The sequence below is a fragment of the Xyrauchen texanus genome, chromosome 32, assembly GCF_025860055.1.
Source record: "Xyrauchen texanus isolate HMW12.3.18 chromosome 32, RBS_HiC_50CHRs, whole genome shotgun sequence".
NCBI lineage: Eukaryota > Metazoa > Chordata > Actinopteri > Cypriniformes > Catostomidae > Xyrauchen > Xyrauchen texanus.
The window spans coordinates 7,732,580-7,751,553 of record NC_068307.1 but is presented as its reverse complement, the minus strand read 5'-3'; the positions used below and the strand labels follow the sequence as shown (position 1 = coordinate 7,751,553).

The 18,974-nt window shown below is 37.8% G+C and overlaps 1 protein-coding gene across 1 annotated transcript; it reads left to right on the top strand.

Annotated features, from left to right (window-relative positions):
* Position 1: 1 nt before the first annotated feature.
* LOC127626224 (protein FAM83D-like) lies at positions 2–15,855 on the top strand. Its single transcript, XM_052101855.1, has 5 exons — positions 2–81; positions 3,129–3,899; positions 5,995–6,162; positions 8,055–8,179; positions 14,170–15,855. The coding sequence occupies exons 2-5, from the start codon at positions 3,426–3,428 to the stop codon at positions 15,119–15,121; spliced, it is 1,719 nt and encodes a 572-aa protein (XP_051957815.1). The 5' UTR covers positions 2–81; positions 3,129–3,425; the 3' UTR covers positions 15,122–15,855.
* The last annotated feature ends 3,119 nt before the right edge of the window (positions 15,856–18,974 follow it).

The following is an 18,974-nucleotide window of genomic DNA, read 5'->3' as shown; positions in this document are numbered from 1 at the left end:
GACGGACTGAGCAGACACACTGAAGGGAGTGACTCATGCGCAAATGTCTAATATAGCCATAAATATGGAGCAGCACTTTCGGTCAGTAGGTCGTATGGGGACGTGGGGGGGACTACTAGAGCGACTGTGAGCATGTGCTTACTACTACAAACAGATATTTGTAGCATGAATATAATTGGAACGAAATGCTCGAACTGTTACAATAATAGAATCTCTATCGTGCACAATACAATAGAGTAATAAATCACGCGAACTGTTTAATACACATTCTGTGTAATTAATAGCATAGAAGCCTGTCATTTTTCCCGCCATATTTACCAGCGTCCATTAACAGTTTTACCAACAGTGATTGCAAACGGTTTGAGAAGGTCATTTGAGGTAAAGTAAGTCTTGAGCGTTCACACAGACTACTGTTGTGTTCTCCGTGCTGATTGTAACCAATCAACCGAAGTAGAACAAAAACGCTCTGTCTGTTATCAACAGGTTGTGTGATACTCCCTGTATGTGGGTTCATAAATACGTACAATGTTTCAAGGTCTTTTTCTATCCTATTCTCTATTCATTTCTTTTCTCGTGGTGGTGGATCTGCTTTCCAGGGGCTCCCCCCTCACGCCAGAGTGGCAATTACACCTTCAGAAGAGCAGCGTTTCTTTCTTTTTTTTTTGACAGTACAGGCGGAGATTAATCTGATTGGATAAAGCCCGAAAACACCTACTGTCCATTACGAGACGGTTGCCATGCGGTTTGCAAAAAATCTGGGTAGGCACTTACAATGGAAGTGAATGGGGCCATTACATAAATGTTAAAATACTCACTGATTTAAAAGTATAGCCACAAGACGTAAACTATATGCGTGTTAACATGGTTTTAGTGTGATAAAATCACTTACTAATCTTTTCTGTGTAAAGATATATCCAATTTTACAACTTCGTCGCCATGACAACATAACAGCAGAAAAAAACAACAACTTTACAGCTCAAATATTACTTGTGTTTTATTAGACAAATTAATGTAAGTGCTTTTATAAAAGTATAAGCTTCACATTTCTGCCTGTACACCCTACGAAAATTGGCCCCATTCGCTTCAATTGTAACTTCCTCACTGCAACTTCGATTTTTGCTTTTTTTATTGAAAAGGAGGGACAAGTCAAAATTATTATAATTATATTGTTTTATGATAATCAACATTATGCCACAAATGCTGTCAGTTGAGCTTAACTTGTATTGAACCCGGCATAATGTTGATTACCAAATATGTAGCCTATATATATATTTTTCTTATTTTTAAAATTTTATTTATTTTAAAGCAAAAATCAAGGTAATGGTGAGGCAGTTACAATGGAAGTGAATGGGGCCAATTTTTTTTGAGTTTATAGATAGAAATGTGAACCTTATAATTTTATAAAAGCACTTGCATTAATTCTTCTGTTAAAACTCATGTATTATTTGTGCTGTTAAGTTGTTTACATCATTATTTTTACACCCATTTTAGGGTTTGTTGACATCAACATCATGATGACGAAGTTGTAATTTTGGATATAACTTTAAACAGAAAAGGTAATTAAGCAATTTTATCACACTAAACATTAACACACATATTGTTTACATCTTGTGGCTTTACTTTTGAAATAATGAATATTTCAACATTTACAGACTGGCCCCATTCACTTCCATTGTAAGTGCCTCACTGTAACCCATTTTTTTTTTTTTTTTATTTAAAGAAAAGGTTTAGTCAAAATGTATTTTGTTGTTATCAAAATTAGGCCACAAATGCTGTCGATTGAGCTTGTGTTGGACCCCCTGAATATTCCTTTAAGGCTCTGCCAGAAATGTTCACTTTCCCATTTAAATGTATGGTCGGCATCGGTTATGGATGTGTCAGCCTACCTTTGCAAAAAATATATATTTAATTGTAATAACCTGTTATGTCATGTTAGATCAACCATTTTTATTGCACCACAGAAGGTACAGTACTGTGCAAAAATTTAAATCAATATTTGGTGTGGCCACCTTTGCCATTAAAACAGCCCAAATCTCCTAGGTACACCTGGACGCGGTTTTTCTTGGTTGTTGGAAGTTAGGATGTTCCAAGTTTATTGGAGAATTCACCACAGATCTTCTATCTATTTAGGCGGTCTCAATTGCTTCTGTCTCTTCATGTAAGAGTAAAGTAAATTGCTTCTGATACTTGTGAAACTTTGTAATATGGCACTTTTTCATACCACTGTCTTTTTAAGATGATTTTCTTATGTGTTCCTCTTTTGGATAAAAGCATTTGCCAAATATATAAATATAAATGTAATCCCAGACTGACTCGATGTTCAGTGGGGGGCTCTGTGGGGGCAATGCCAACTCTTGCGGAGTGCCCTGTTCTTCTATTCTAATCTTTTCTATTTGCAAAAGTAATGTTTGGGAGTCTAAAATTTATATTTCCTTTGCATTTACATTTATGCATTTGGCAGACGCTTTTATCCAAAGCGACTTACAGTACACTTATTACAGGGAAAATCCCCCAGAGCAACCTGGAGTTAAGTGCCTTGCTCAATGACACAATGGTGGTGGCTGTGGGGCTCGAACCAGCGTCCTTCTGATCACCAGATTACAAGTTATGTGCTTAGACCACTACACCACCACCACACTTTGGACACACTAAAGTAGCAGATATAAATAACCATCTTAAGACACTGAAACATCTTAAAGTCATCTAAAACTTTTGCACAGTACTGTACATCCAAGTGGTTTAATACTATTGTAAATAACCAGATTATTACAGTTATAATTAATATCACTAAAATATCATCAGTCATTAATATTACAAGGTAGTGATTAACAGTAATAGCAATGCTGGATGTCTCATTTAACAATATATGTATTCTTATGCTATATATTATTCTTATTGATCCATTTTTTGTTCTATACTTTCTGCCTTTTTTGTACAAACAATCGCATGAACAGTTTAGCTGGAAATGCGATTCACCAGCTTAACTATGCACCACGTGTACGTGACAAATATTACTTTGATTATGAGTTACTTATTTAAAATTTTTAATTGTGACGTGCATGGTTTATATTTATGCCTGAATTTATATTAGATATTTAAATAGAATTGTATCTATTTTCAAAACACAGCCTGCGAGTGTGCATTCATGATGTGAGTTAGTACCTGCCTGACACAGCAAAGAATCACGCCGCCTCTGTTTGCCTCCAAATTCAAACTCTTGACCAATGAGCGCCGGGCTGATTGTCCAATGGTGTTCTTACTTGATGGACACGTGACTCAACAATTCGACTGGCAACAAAATATCAACCAATGGCCGTCAACCAATACGAAAGTACAGGATACAGGTATCAGTGCAAGTGGAGTGTAACATTCCATTTAGGAACGTTAAGTATCATTGAACGTGGAAGACTAAACGACATTCAGTTATGGCTCTTTCACAGTGTCTTGAGGATTCGCTAGGCTGGCGGACACCGAGGACAGGACAGGATGTCAACGTCAAAGAATTGTACAACGAGAGACACCGACTCGCTCTTGAACAGTTGGTCGCTGGCGGGGTCGACTCCTTCATGGGATTCCTAAAGAAAGAGAGAATCCCCAACTTTCTGTCGGATGACGAGATTCGGCGGATTTCACGTGCAGCTGTCGTGCCAAAATCTGTTTCTTTGATCGGAGATGATTCTCATTTGGACCATTCTGGCACACTGGACTGCTCATCGGTCACTTATTTCCCTGAGAACTCCGATATTGAGCCTCCAGTTTTAGAGATGGGTTGGCCAGCGTTCACTACAGGATCGTTTCGTGGAGTGACGCGCGCTGTTGCACACTTCCAACCAAGTTATGGCGAGTGCATTTATAGTTGCAAAGAGGTGGCCAGGAAGATGATAAAAAATGCAAAGGAGGTACTTTCTCACGTTTTTACTGTTTTAATCCTATACATGGCTTATCTACACCATGATTATACACTCTTTGTTACAATTAATATTTATGTCAGCTGTTATAAGAGATGGACATGTTTTCAGTTTCTAAATTCAACGTCATTTAAATAGTTTTTTATATATTTTATTCTGGGGCTTAATGTTAAAAATAAGTTTTCCTGAGATAGTAAATAAAAAATAAATAAATGCTGGCATGAGTGGTTTGGAAAATGGCTGTGTTGATACAATAAAATATCGATATATCACGATACTTTTTTCATTATATTGTATCGATACTTTATATCTATGTATCGATACTTTATATCTATGTATCGATATTTATATTGAAATATTTGCGTACTCATATCACGTAAACACGTACAAAGCTGTCACAAGCTTGCTTCCAAATATATTTAATGAGCTCACAAAGAGACAAAAACGTGATGTTTCGAGCTGCATGCTCTTCAACAGACATCAGTATATAATTGAAATTTACCCTAATTAATTTAAATTGGAATTGATTTAATCAAATTAAATTATAATAGCGTTTTATATCGCAGTATATCGAATCGAAGTGTATTTAGTACTTTGGTATAAACTTTTATTATTATTTGTAAAAAATTAAGCAGTGAAAATATTTTAAAATATTATTAAGATTATTTTGTCCAAAAAATCAAAGTCAGGTGGTATATCCAACATGCATGCCATTCTGTTGTCATGTGACAAAAAAAAATAAGAAAAAAGGAAACAACACAGAAGACCCTATTTAGTTTTTTAAAAATTAATATTTTTTTATTAAAAAGGCATATTTTGTTAATGTCAAATGAGTAACCCTAAGAACAACTTTGATATTCGTGACTCAAATGTTCATGATTTTCACAATTACAATGTACGAAATTTAAAATGCCTTAAATATGTTTGAAAACGTTTTATACATTTTGTGATTCGGTTGTGTACATGAGCAAGAAAAGTATTTTAATATCCTTTACTTAATGGTTACACCACTTGACATTGTTATTACATTATATTTTTGTTTTTTGTAGAAAATGCTACAAATGTTTTTCAGAAATGTATGAAACAACATGGACACAAAGTTCTACATTTATAAAAGATTTCAAATTTTTATAATCTCAGACAACATATTTGTCTATGACTAATTTTGATAATTCATATGTTGTTCACGGTGCTGAAACTTAGTTCAATTGATCTCAATCCCATTTTATTTGTGTAGCACTTTTCACAATACATTGTTTCAAAGCAACTTCACAAACCCCATGTGGATAAGTCAAATGCGACAAAAATCAAAGCAACACTTAACACGGATTGTTGAATAGGTCTTTATTTATTTCATCATTTGTCCATCTTTCAATAAGCCTATAGTTCCTGTACTCTATTGATCTTTGTCTGAATGATTCATTAATTTCCCAGAGTCTTTTTTTATTCATGCTTGTCCACACCTCGAATCTAAAGTAGTCCTTTTAGTTTGATGTTTTATTTTTCTTGGTAGAGTATAACAACTGAATTCGTTTGATGGGTTTTAACTGCACAGTTAAACAACAATGATGAAAAGTACCTCTTGTTTCAAGATTTCCCTCCTCTCTCTTTGGGGTTTCGGGTGATGTCTAGAAAGGTAAATCTAGATATGATGTGTGGAATTGTAAGAATTTCCTGAAGAGTCTTTCGCACCGATCTGTTACCTTTTAGGTCTGAACATGAAGCCTTGAGGTGCCACGACAGGCTCTTCACACCCTTAAATGAAGTTTAGGTTTTTGACCTGAATGTATTGCAGTTATAGCTGCAGGCAGCCTGGATCTGTTCCAGCTTTTATCAACTTAAAGGCCAAATGTAATAAGAAAGCATCATGGTGCATAGCCAGTTACATGCCTGTCTGGCTCTTTTATGATTGTCAAGTTTATTATTTGGTTTATTTCCACCATATATGGATAAAGTGGAGCTGAACTTGTGATGATAAATTCTCAATTACAAAATTACAGCATCATTTTATGCACTTTTTTTTTTTTTTTTTTTGTACTATCTTCTCTGTGGTTGGAGGTTATTAAACATTGATTTTTATCCTTAGGTTATTGCTATTGTGACTGACTCTCTGACAGACCTGGATATCTTCCAAGACCTTCAAGAAGCATGCAAGCGCCGCCTAGTCCCTGTGTACATTCTTTTGGACCAGTCTTCTGTCCCCTCATTCTTAGAGATGTGCAAAAACCTACATGTACAGTTGGATGAACTACTGGTATGCATATAGTTTGATGAATGCTGTTTATCCAAAAAGGAAAATTCTGTCATCGTTTACTTACCCTCATGTTATTCCAAACCAGTATGACTTACCTGTAGAACACAGAATAGGCAGTAAGAGTAAGCCTCGGCACCATTCACTTTCATTGCATATTTTTTCTTTAAAATGAAAATGAATGGTGACTGAGGCAAAAATTCTGCCTGAACTCTCCTTTTGTGTTTGGGTTTGGAACAATATGAGTGAACCCTCTAATCATAGGATGGCAAGGGAAGACTCATTTATATTTATAAAGAAAGCTCTATCTGTGTGGATAGCGTTAGGTTTAGGGGTAGGGTTAGGTTTGGGTCATAGATTCTCAGTCCAATCAGGAATCAATTTCCTCATGAATATAAATGACTGTTCTCCTGCCAAACTACATTTTGGGAATTCACTCCCACGCAATATGTGACTAACAGGCGGCTTTCTCTGTTATGCGAATACGCACCTCTGTGATGGTCAAATACATTTTATAATCCTTTTTTGTCGAGGTGTTAATAGAAACGCAGTCAGTTATGTCTAAAGTAAATGTAAAAAAAAAAAAAGCAGATATGTATTAAAATATCAGATCTCTGCATTTGAACTTGCAGTGTAAATGCAGCCTTCTAGACAGAGACAACTATTCATTAACCGTGGCTGGATAACTTTATTACCTTGTAAAGCACTTTGAATTACCATTGTGTATGAAATGTGCTATATAAATAAACTTGCCTTACCTTTAATCAGGCATTGAAGACCCGATTTCTATGTAGTTTTATGTTGCATTTGAATACTTTTTTCAATTTCTAAATGTTTATTTGAATTTTGTTACTAGGGATGTCAAAAGTACCGGAACTTTGGTTCCAAGTCGATCCTAAAATAAAAAAAGTGTTTCTCCAATACCATTAGTACCGAGCACCGACTCAATTCGGTCTCTGCACGCTGTCTGATTAACACACAGCTGCTTTCAAAGGCTCACACGCTTATTTGAGTGTGTGCTGTTACTCATTTCACAATGAAATTAATAATTTATCAAATTAAAATTGTGATATGTCCTAGTTTGAAAATGAAACCACAAAAGGATGCAATTAAATTAAATGAATAAAAAGTCTGCATGTGCTGCATGCTTCAGTGTGAATTTGTGAAGCCTGAAAACACCAAATTATATGAGCATCATGTGCTGTGCTTGTTGTAGATAACAGGGGAGAGCACACATTCACTTTGAAGCTTGCAGCGCCTGCAGACTTTATATTTAAATAATAGAATTGCAGCATTTTGTGCTTTAATAATCACTATTCAAAAATTCAATGGTATGTTAAAAAGTATTTGTTCTATTTTCATTTGATGAAAGTTTTATGAATTAATTTTGTTGATTAAATTAAACAAAAAAAAATGGAACTGCCATTTCTAGCGTTTTCTAAAAGTTGTCGCAGTCTAGTCCACACTGAAATGTATTATAATGCTTAAATCCCCTTACTGAGCATGCAAACATTTTCCTTTCTATGTATGGTCTGAAATGCAATGGCTTCCTGTCACCTTTGAAGAAATGCAATGTGAATTTGCTTAATTTGTTTCTTTGTTCTTATTACATTACTGTCCATGTCTTGAATAATTACTTAACTTGAAACAATGGTTATCTCATTAACAAATAAGTAAGTGTAAGTTTCTGTATCAAGAATTGTCAAGTTACACTGGTATTGGTAGCCTACATTTTGGTATTGTGAAACACTACCTTACTGCAGTATAATGGCATTATGAAAAGGTAGATCTCATGCCATAGAAGTGTGAGCACCTCTGTATTTTTGTTCTAACAAAGAAACTTCATGCTATGTCATTTTGAAATAATTATTATTATCTATATTTTTTATTTAAAGCAAATGAACGTTCGGACCATTACAGGCTCGACCTATTACATGAGATCAGGTGCTCGGATCACTGGAAAGGTTCATGAGCGATTTATGCTGATTGATGGGAACAGAGTGGCGACAGGTTCATACAGGTAAGACTGATTATTTTCCATATGTTCTGAAGATGTTAATTGCAGGTTATAATGGTATACCTTGAGTGCACGGTGGGGAACTTCAGGAATATTGTTATAAACATGGTTTTATTTAACAAGTCAAACACCATATCTCCCTCTTTCCACTTCTTGCTCTCACACACTGCTCGTGTCATGAATCATGGAGAATAAAGGATTTCTTTGAATATTTTTTTTTGCATACTTCTCTCTGTGAGCTTCTTATTCAGAACCACTTGTATAAAAAAAAAAAAGATTTCCATGACTGTCGGTTCCGTTAATGGTACTCAAACATACTGTACATTCTTCTACTGGAGCAGATGAAACGCCATACTAACACACTGTGACAGTGTTTCGAGAAGCGCTATTGGATGTGCAGCAAAAAACACAATGCAACCAGGGGCGGCTGTGGCTCAGGTGGTAGAGCAGGTTGGCTGCCAATCGCAGGGTTGGCAGTTCGACACACGACTCCACATGCCGAAGTGTCCTTGGCTAAGACACTGAACCCCAAGTTGCTCCCAATGGCAGGCTAGCACCTTGCATGGCAGCTCTACGGCCATTGGTGTTTGAATGGGTGGTTGGGACACAGTGTAAAGCACTTTGGTAACCTCTAAGGTTAAAAAAAAGCACTATATAAGTGCAGACCATTTACCAACCATTAGAGTCAAATTGATGATCAAATGATTTTTATGAGCTGGTTCTTTTTAACCATATGGGCAGAGGTCCAGACCACTGCTGAAGCAGCTCGTAGATGGCGATATCACACGTCTGCCAAATGTAATGGGTGTGCTGTTCTGAATGGGCCAATCACAATCGATTGTTACTGGTTGAGGATACTAATATTTTATAGATACTGCTGTGGCAAATTTCACAATCCTTGCAACTATCAGTTTTAATTACAAATTACTCCCAGAATGAAACAAATCTCCAATGAGATGTAAAACGTTCTTAGATTTGAATGCGGATCAGTGGAGGATTCAGTTTTGTGAAGCTTTGTGTCTCACAAAGCAGGTTTTTCTGACAACATTTGGTTCAATATCAAAATATGTTGACAAACACGTCCCATGACTTTTTGGTCATGAAAAAGCTTTCAAATATCCCAAACAAAGTGTGTGGTGATTTCTCCTGAAGTCCACTATCATCTCCAATGTTTTGAGAGTGTTCAGCTCAAGGTTGTTGTGACAGTACCAGACAGCCAGATGTTCAACCTCCCATCTGTATGCAGACTGACGTGGTGTCATCTGCAAACTTCAGGAGCTTGACAGAGGGGTCCTTTCAAGTGCAGTCATTCGTTTACATTATGCATCCCTTCGGAGTATGCAAGTATGCATCCCTTCGTAGCACCTGTGCTAATAGTGAGGGTCCCAGATGTGAGTTTCCCCAGTCTCACTAGCTGCTGCCTATCTGGCAGAGAGCTGATAATCCATCAACAGATTGGGGTGGACACGGAAAGCTGGGTTAGTTTGGTTGAGAGAAGATCAGGCATGATGGTATTGAAATGAAGTCCACAAATAGGATCCTTGCAAAAGTCCCAGGTCTGTCAAGGTGTTATAATGCAGTCCTATGTTGACAGCATAATTCACAGACCTGTTTGCTCGGTAAGCAAACTGAAGGGTGTCTAGCAGGGGTCAAGTGATGTCCTTCAGGTAGGCCAAAACAAGTTTCTCAAACGGACATGAGAGCGACAGGTCTGTAGTCAAGCAGCCGGGAACTTCACACTGCTCCAGTGATGTATTGAAGATATGTGTGACGATTGGGGCAAGTTTGTCAGGGCAGACTTTCAAACAGGCAGGTGTCTGGGCCTGAAGCTTTCCTAGTCTTCTGTGTCTTGAATCCCTGGCACACATCCTCCTCACAGACCATCAGCGCGGGTTGAGTAGCAGAAGGGGGGTTGCAGGTGGTGTAAGTGGGTGTGAGAAGCTAAGATCAGAGTGGGGAAGGGATGTGAGACTGGGCATTTCAAACCTGCAGTAAAACAAATTCAGGTCATCAGCCATTTGTTGATTCTCTACAGAGTGAGAGGGTGGTGTCTTGTACTTGGTAATGTCCTTCAGCCCTCTCCATACAGATGCAGGATCGTTGGCTGAAAAATCTTTTTTCAGCTTTTCAGAGTAGTTTCTTTTAGCCACTCAAATCTCTTTATCATTGTGTTTCTGGCCTGGTTGTACAATAATTTATTCCCACTTCTGTAAGCATCCTCCTTTTTTAAAAAATGTTTTATCCCCTTTTCTCTCCAATTTGGAATGCCCAATTCCCACTACTTGGTAGGTCCTCATGGTGGCGCGGTTACTCACCTCAATCCGGGTGGCGGAGGACAAGACTAAGTTGCCTCTGCTTCTGAGACTGTCAATCCGTGCATCTTATCACGTGGCTCGTTGTGCATGACATTGTGGAGAATTTGCATGTGGAAGCTAATGCTATTCTCCACGATCCACGCACACCATTGAGAGTGAGAACCACTAATTGCGACCACGAGGAGGTTACCCCATGTGACTCTACCCTCCCTAACAACCGGGCCAATTTGGTTGCTTAAGAGACCTGGCTGGAGTCACTCAGCACACCATGGATTTCAACTTGTGACTCCAGGGGTGGTAGTCAGCATCAATACTCACTGAGCTACCCAGGCCCCCTGTAATCGTGGTCAGAGAGTCCTAAATCTCGGGTGGGGCATGTGAAGTGTTGTTTGTATTTGGGCAGTTCACATGGAAGGTTTGCTCTGTTAAAATCCCCAAGAATAATAATAAGTGAGTTCAGGAGTTGTTGCTCCGTGTCTGTGATGTGATCAGCCAGCTGTTGCAGCGCTGCGCATGCTTGTGGCAGGATGTAAACCTTCACTAGAATGAATGAGGAAAACTCATCTTCAACACTGTTACATCTGTACACCAATATTCGTTGCTGTAAAATCATGTCCCGCCGTCTCTCGTTTTCCCAGATAATTCTGCAAACACAATACACTCTGAACCGCTGGAAGCTCAGCAGATAAAATGCGCTGTCCGGGATTCATTCTGCCAGGTTTCCATGAAACAGAGCAGCAGAGTTAGAAAAGTCCTTACAGTCCTTATTTGATTGAGTGATTTAATTTTGTTGGTGAGGGAGCATCATCCATTCGACAGATAAATACTCAGCAGACCTAAAGCCGCGTAGACGGAGCTTCACAAGCACGCCAGCGCGTTTCCCTCGCTTGCGTCTCTTGGATCGCTTGTAGAGCACTGCTACACCTCCAACTAAGATGTCTAACAAAACGTCAGAATAATCAAATCAAATTATCAGTTATGCTCTGCCAAATATCCAGTTCTTCCCTGGTGAAACTGATCAGGAAAGAGTGACCAAATAATATGACAAACAAACAAAAGTAACAAAAACGCTAGAGCTATAAACCAAAGCAGCCATCCATGATGTTATCTTGCTTCATACATTTTCTCTTTGTTAAAATCCATTCCCCCATCCCAGCTTTATATGCAAAGACAACTGTAAGTTATTCATAGGTTGATGCCCCCAAAATGTGTTGCTCTGTGCACTTCTGAAATATTGCTTTTTTTGTTTGTTTGCACATCCAGACCAGCCCCACATGCCAACATTAGCTCAACCAATGCAGTGAGTTAGGGTAAGACTCTAATAGTAATTATTTTTGCAATTCTGTGCTAGTGGCACAGAAATTACACACTTAAACTAGGGCTGTCAATTTAACACATTAATTCAATGCAGTTAATTCAGTGCAGTGTTGAAAAATTAATCATGCCCCCAGACCATAATGAGGAATTTTCCTACCATTGTAACAAATGTTTTTTTTCATGTTCTTACAAGTCTCAGTCAGCCGGGTGCAACTCCAGCTGTACAGGCATCATGCATTACACTTACTGACAGCACAAGATGAGGACACGTTCTTGTATTCAAACACAGATGGATGGAGCGCAATTTCGAACGTTTCAGTTGATACAGCATCCTAAAAATGCTGTTTATTATGCGAAGCAATCAAAGTGATACACTCAAAGTGCCAGTCTAAACAAGTGTACTTAGATGCATCCTTATAGAAGCTCTTAGAATATGTGTACCTTGGACAGATTCAGAAGAAAATATGGGTTACAGTGACACCATTTCCACCTGGTATTAGGATGCATTTCGGGTGATTCGATCACAGGTAGTCAACCCTAAGTACAGGTCTAAATGGGGTCTAAAGGTTTTGTGATCCGATCACAAAAACCACATACGGATGTGGTCAAAAACGCATGTGACCACAACGCATTTGAGGTGTAAATGCTATTCTGTCTTTTATGTGACCCGGCATCAGTGAAGTGTCAACCCTCACCTGTCAATCAACTGCTGTGCTAAAACAAAAATTTAATGTTTGTTTTAAAAAGAAAATAACCGTCCAATTGGAAATTTTAAAAAAGCGGATACATACACAATCACGAGAGCTTCACGGATCTTCTTTAGTGTGTCTGATATCAACACAAATGACAAACATGAACACCTGATGCTCCTTTAAAACAGGGAATACACTAAAATAATGAATAATTCTGCTTGTAATTTCCACCGCATGTGGGAGAAACGGCAATTTTTTTTCGTGCTTTCTTTGTCTTTTCTGACTTGGTTGCACTTTATTATCATGTTGTATAAATATGCACTGGTATAATGATTGATGTATGTTTTCATGAAACCAAGATCTTCCCCTCCAAATCCGATCACAAGTGGTCACAGGAGATGCATTTAAGTAACCAGGTGTAAACAGCAATGAGTCTCACCTGACCACGTGATCGGATCACCTGAAAATAGGGTCAGTGACTACATTTACATGGACACCAGAAAGTGGATTATTGCGAGAAAGCGATGTATTGCGTGAAAGCAGCATTTTGGTTTAAATGCACTGTTAAATTGACATACTCTTACTCCTGTATACATGCGGCATGGTCAGTAAGCAGCTTTCTCCAGAGCAACGTAACTTCCCCGCGATACTTGTGTAAATAACAAACATGGTGTCCGAGGAAGACTTCGCTATTTTGTTCTCTGTTGCTCCGCTCGATTTGCGCTGCAATAGTGGGGTTTCCCTTTACGAAACACTCTGGGATTCCCTCATTGTACAAGCACATATACACGAACGTAAGGAACCTTCGATATTTCACAGTGGTGTTTATAAATGGGTATAGTTTATAGTGTATGTGCTTTTCCCACTGTACTCCCAGAAATGTTTTGTTGACTTGTTGTTGGGCTCCATCCTATGACTTTTTTTAATCTGGTCTGTTCCACCCACATGCGCACTCTTCAAAAACCTGTTTGAACGCTGCATATGTGTTTACTTAGCTACATAAGCAGCTTTCTCTTAAACAGCGTTTTCGTTAACATGACATTTCAGAATTGCATTTTCTGCAAAAAACCCTGGAATAACCCGCTTTCTTAAGTGCATGGAAATGTGGTCAGTGAGGCACTTACAGTTGAAGTCAATGGGTCCAGTCTGTAAACATTAAAATATTCACGGTTTCAGAAGTATAGCCACAAGACTTAATATGTGTATTAACATGACTGTAGTGTGATAAAATCGCTTACTAACCTTTTCTGTGTAAAGTTATATCCGACTTCCAACTTCGTTGCCATGGCAATGTAATTTAAACAAGCCCTTAAACCCTAAAATTACTGTAAAAATGAGGATTTAAACAAATTTATATGAGTTTTAACAGATTAATTAATTGTAAGTGCTTTTATAAAATTACAAGCTTCATATTTCTGCTTTTAAACCTTCCAAAAATGTGCCGCATTCTTTTCCATTGTAAGTGCCTCACTGTAAACTCGATCATTTATTTGTGGTAATCAACATTATGCCACAAATGCTGTCGACTGAGCTTAACTTGCATTGAACCCAGAATATTCTTTAAGCTAATGTGTGGGTGTGACCTTTTCAAAAATGCAGAATGATTAAAAAGGATTTTTCTTTTTTCCAATAAGAGATTTTTCAGTGTCAAATTTTTTTTATCTTCAAGGTTTAACTGGACAGATGGCAAACTCAATAGCAGCAATCTGATCGAGTTATCTGGCCAGATAACTGAGAGATTTGACGAAGAGTTTCGCATCCTCTATGCCCAGTCCCTACCACTGCCGGTGAATACAAGAGCTCCCTCTGGTGCCAGAAACAGTGCTATATATGACCACCTTGTCCTCAAACCACCTGGAACGCCTCCCTCCCACTTGGCACGAAAAATAAAGCCTCAACCAGAATGTCTGACGAGCACTCCAACCAGACTTCAGACCCCAGAGATCCAACAGATGAATAATGACAGAGAAGATCGAGACAGAAAGAGTAACCCAGTTTCTGATACTTCCACTCTAGGAGAAGACTGGGTCGAGCAGGAGCTCAGGGAGGAAGTGTTATCCTCAGACGATCATCCTTGTGTGCCGGCAATGAACGTTTGCAATAGCATTACGACTCATACTCAGACAGTGGATGTGACGATCTCTCCCACTTTACCTTCCTGCCATATCTCAACACAAACGGCCTGCCACACAGTAGAAATCAGTGTGCAGACAAGCACAGACACCTTGCCTCCGCTAACCTCCTCCAGTAGCAACCAGATCAGCCCCAGCGCCTCCTCCACCTCCAGCTCTTCTCCACCCAGAAATTGCCCAAAACTACAGGAGGTGGACTGTCGCCCACCTATTCGCCGCAACGTTGCAGTCCGTCAAGATGGAAATCTGAGGGTATGCTGTCAGAAGCGCACTAAAGAGCGACAGTACCACTACTCCTCGATTCGCTCCAAGCTGGACCACATGATGACACTGCTCTCTCACAAGAGGGAACTGGTGGACCTCACAAACCTGACTCTGAGGCATGGCCTACACAGAGGACGCAAAGGTCATCAGGATGTCAGGCAGTTTCACAGTGCACTTGACAGTGCGATGATGGGGACTTGGCCTAGGTCAAGGTGTCTACATTAAAGGAGGTCTGGAGAGCGGCCTGGTGGTGGGTGTATTGGTGTTAGCCTGCTTTGTTTTAGTAATGCACTTTTTTGACAACAACGAATCTAATAAATTAATCCGAAAAATATTTTAAATAATCAAATGCGAGTATGAGGTTGTTAAAAAAGACAAATGTGCAAATATACTGATTTTCTTTTGTGTTTTTTTTTCACTTTAATTCTACTCAATGTTTGATTACAGGTAAGGGAAAATACTATAGTATAATACTATACAGTTTTTAAATACTGTTGTGAAATAAATCAAAGTGCTTTTCTATTTGGTGATATAAGTTTAACATCCAATTGTTATTTTGTACCTGTTTGTCTACATATTTTCATTTCTGTTGTGATTGTTTAAAGTTAAGGAAAGTTATGAAAATGACCCTCTTTGTAACATTATTATGGTTATATTCATATAAAAAATGATCAACAGTCACCCGTGGTTGTGTATTGTTTGTCTGATATTTGCTCATGCCATCCCAGATTCTTTCTTCTGCTGAACACAAAGATTTCTAGAAGAATATCTCGGCTCTGTTGGTCCTCACAATGCAAGTAAATGGTGGCCAGAACTTTTAACGGTCCAAAAAGCACATAAAGGCAGCATAAAAGTAATCCATATGACTTCAGTGGTTAAATCCTTGTCTTCAGAAGAGATATGGTAGGTGCGGGTAAAAAAAAACAATCGATCAATTTTACTATAAATGTCCAAATTAGTTTTTTGTCAATTCACATTTTTCATGCATATCGCCACCTACTGGTTGTGGCTGGTCAAAGGTGGTGATTTATAGTAAAACAAAAAATGACTTGTATTAATGGGGGGCTGTGGCTCAGGTGGTAGAATGGTTCGTCCACTAATCCCAGGGTTGGTGGTTCGATTCCTGGCCCACACGAGTCCACATGCCGAAGTATCCTTGGGCAAGACACTGAACCCCAAGTTGCTCCCAATGACAGGCTAGCGCCTTGCATGGTGTGTGTGTGTGTGAATGGGTGAATGAGACGCAGCGTAAAGGGCTTCAAATACTGCTAAGGTTAAAAAGGCCCTATATAAGTGCTGACCATTTACCATTTGATCTGTGTCTCACACATCATATTTCTTCCGAAGACGTAGATTTAGCCACTGGAGTCATTTTATGTTGCTTTCGTATGCTTTTTGAAATTTTCTGGTCACAATTCACTTGCATTGTTTGAACCTATAGAGCTGAGATTTCTAAAAATCTTCATTTATGTTCTGCAGAAGAAAGAAGGTCATACACATCTGGGATGCATAAGGGTGAATAAATGATGAGAGAATTTTCATTTTTGGACGCACTAATCTTTTTAATGATTTATTATTGACTAATTTTAATAAAACAGTGCATTTAATTGACATGCTTGCTTTATACAATTAGTATAAGGAGAATCTAAAATTGGTCACATTTATTTTCACTACACTACATAATTTTAAGTTTTGTTTAGATAGCTTATTGTAGTTTATACAATATAAGACTTTATGTAGAAGGACCCTCCCATGCAGGATAACTAACTAACAATATTGGTTATATCAATTTTCCAGAATGCTTTAGTTAAGTTGTTTTTGCTGTAGCAATTTCTAATGAGTAATTTGACATAAACTATCCTAATTTGATTACTAGTTTCTATTTTCAGAGTGTATTACAATAAAAAGGGACAGATTTAGAAATGGTATGGTGACTTTTCAAACCCACTGTAGGCAATGTATATCAATGGCTTCATGGCCATGTTTGGTGAGGCTACACAAAAAGCCATTTTTATTAACCATTACAATTAGTCAAGTAACATGTTTGTAATCTAATGGATATTTCATAAAAAAAAAATTAAAAAAGAGATCACAGCTGACGAATAATTCTTGTTTAAAAAAATAAAGTCAACATCTGTATGTTCATGGATTTCACTGAAAATGTGTTTTTGGAATTTCACGTCACAACAGCAACAGTCCTTTGCAAACAGAAGAGGGCGCTATCATATTGCACCTTATACCAAGTATTTCATTAGGTTGATGTCTTGAATAACATTCTGGATTATAAAACAAAAAATTAGAAGTGACAGTTAGTGACATTTGTTTAATAAAGGTCAAGTGGATACTAGTAAAAAAGAAAAAGTTTTACTAGTAAAAGCAAGCCTTTACTTAGCCATCTAAATGGGGACTTTCTATTGTTTTTATATAAAGCTAATTATATACTAGCCCACACCCTAAACCCAACCCTAAAACAGTTTTTAAAAAGCAAAAGAAAAACGTTATTTAATTTATGTGTGGATCGTAAGCACGCATAGATATGTAACTTGTATTTGTCTGTTTAGAATCATATACATGTGTGTACGTCTATGCTTTAATTACAAATGATGACCTGTCCCAAATATCCTGATTTTAATAGTCTCATCATGAAAGCAAAATTGAGGTGTTGTCCATCAATGTAAATGTATCTTGTGAGTTTCAAAGTTAGTGAAGCATAGTTAGCATAAAATGCAAGTAACAAAGGAATGTAAAACATCTCAAACCGAATTAATATTCAGATGCTGTTTAACACTTTACATTATCATACTTTCAAAAGCCAACCCTAAGGTTTTACTATTAATAGGTTGATTAAACGGAACATAAAGTAATTGCTGGCGGTTAATTATTGATCCTGTTTTGACAAGTCTTTTGAACCATATCCACCCCTCAGGAACCGTTCAACGAACTGGCCAATGAACTGTCTTAATCCCTTCTCTTAAGTAAAGAAATCTGCTTGTTGTTTCCTAAAAGCAGTTGTTCTGCTTTCAATAAAGGCTACTAAAGAAACAGTTAACCTTAGGTATATTTTAAAAGTTACCTAAGCCAAACTGTGCCTTACTTAAATACAAAAGAGTACACATACTTTAGTCAATAGCTGGTCAATATGAGGGTAATTTATATATTATAAGTAATGATGACATTTATTGTGGAGTATTTATGTTCTGTAGAATCAGATTCAGAGTGAGCTTTATTGCCAAGTATGCTTACACATACAATTTGTCTTGGTGACAGAAGCTTCTAGTGCACAAACAATACAAAAACAAGACAGAGATAATAAAAATAAAAAGCTAATAGAAAATATATGTATATATATATATAGAAATACACATTAAGACAATATATATATATATTAAAAGAAACAAATGACAATAAAATGCAAAGTAATCTCTTCAAAATACTCTATTCTAAATACCAATGATTTAAATTGTAACTGTAGTGGAATACAGTTACTTATATGTTGTATTTTAAATGTGTAATCCCGTTAAATGTATTTCATTACTCCCCAACCCTGTATATATGTATGCGCAAATACAAATCTGTTATATACAGATAGTGGAAGGGAATGTATGGCAGAAAGGTAAGATATGTTTGATAAATAGAAATAGACTAAACTGTGTATGGCACGTAGTTATTGCTCAATGGGGCAATTTTAACTGTTCATGAGATGGATAGCCTGAGGGGAAAAACTGTTCCTGTGCCTGACAGTTCTGGTGCTCAGAGTTCTGAAGCGTCGGCCAGAAGGCAACAGTTCAAAAAGGTAGTGGGCTGGGTGAGTGCGGTCCAGAGTGATTTTCCCCACCCTTTTCCTTACTCTGGAAGTGTACAGTTCTTGAAGGGAGGGCAGGGGGCAACCAATAATCAGCTCAGCACTCCAAACTGTCCTTTGTAGTCTTCTAATCTCCGATTTCATACCTGAACCAAACCAGACAGTTATTGAAGTGCAATAACTGCTGAGTAGAACTGTGTCAGCAGAGGCTATAGCAGGTTCAACGTGCTCAACTGGAAGTACAACCTCTGCTGGGCCTTTTTCACAATGTGGTTG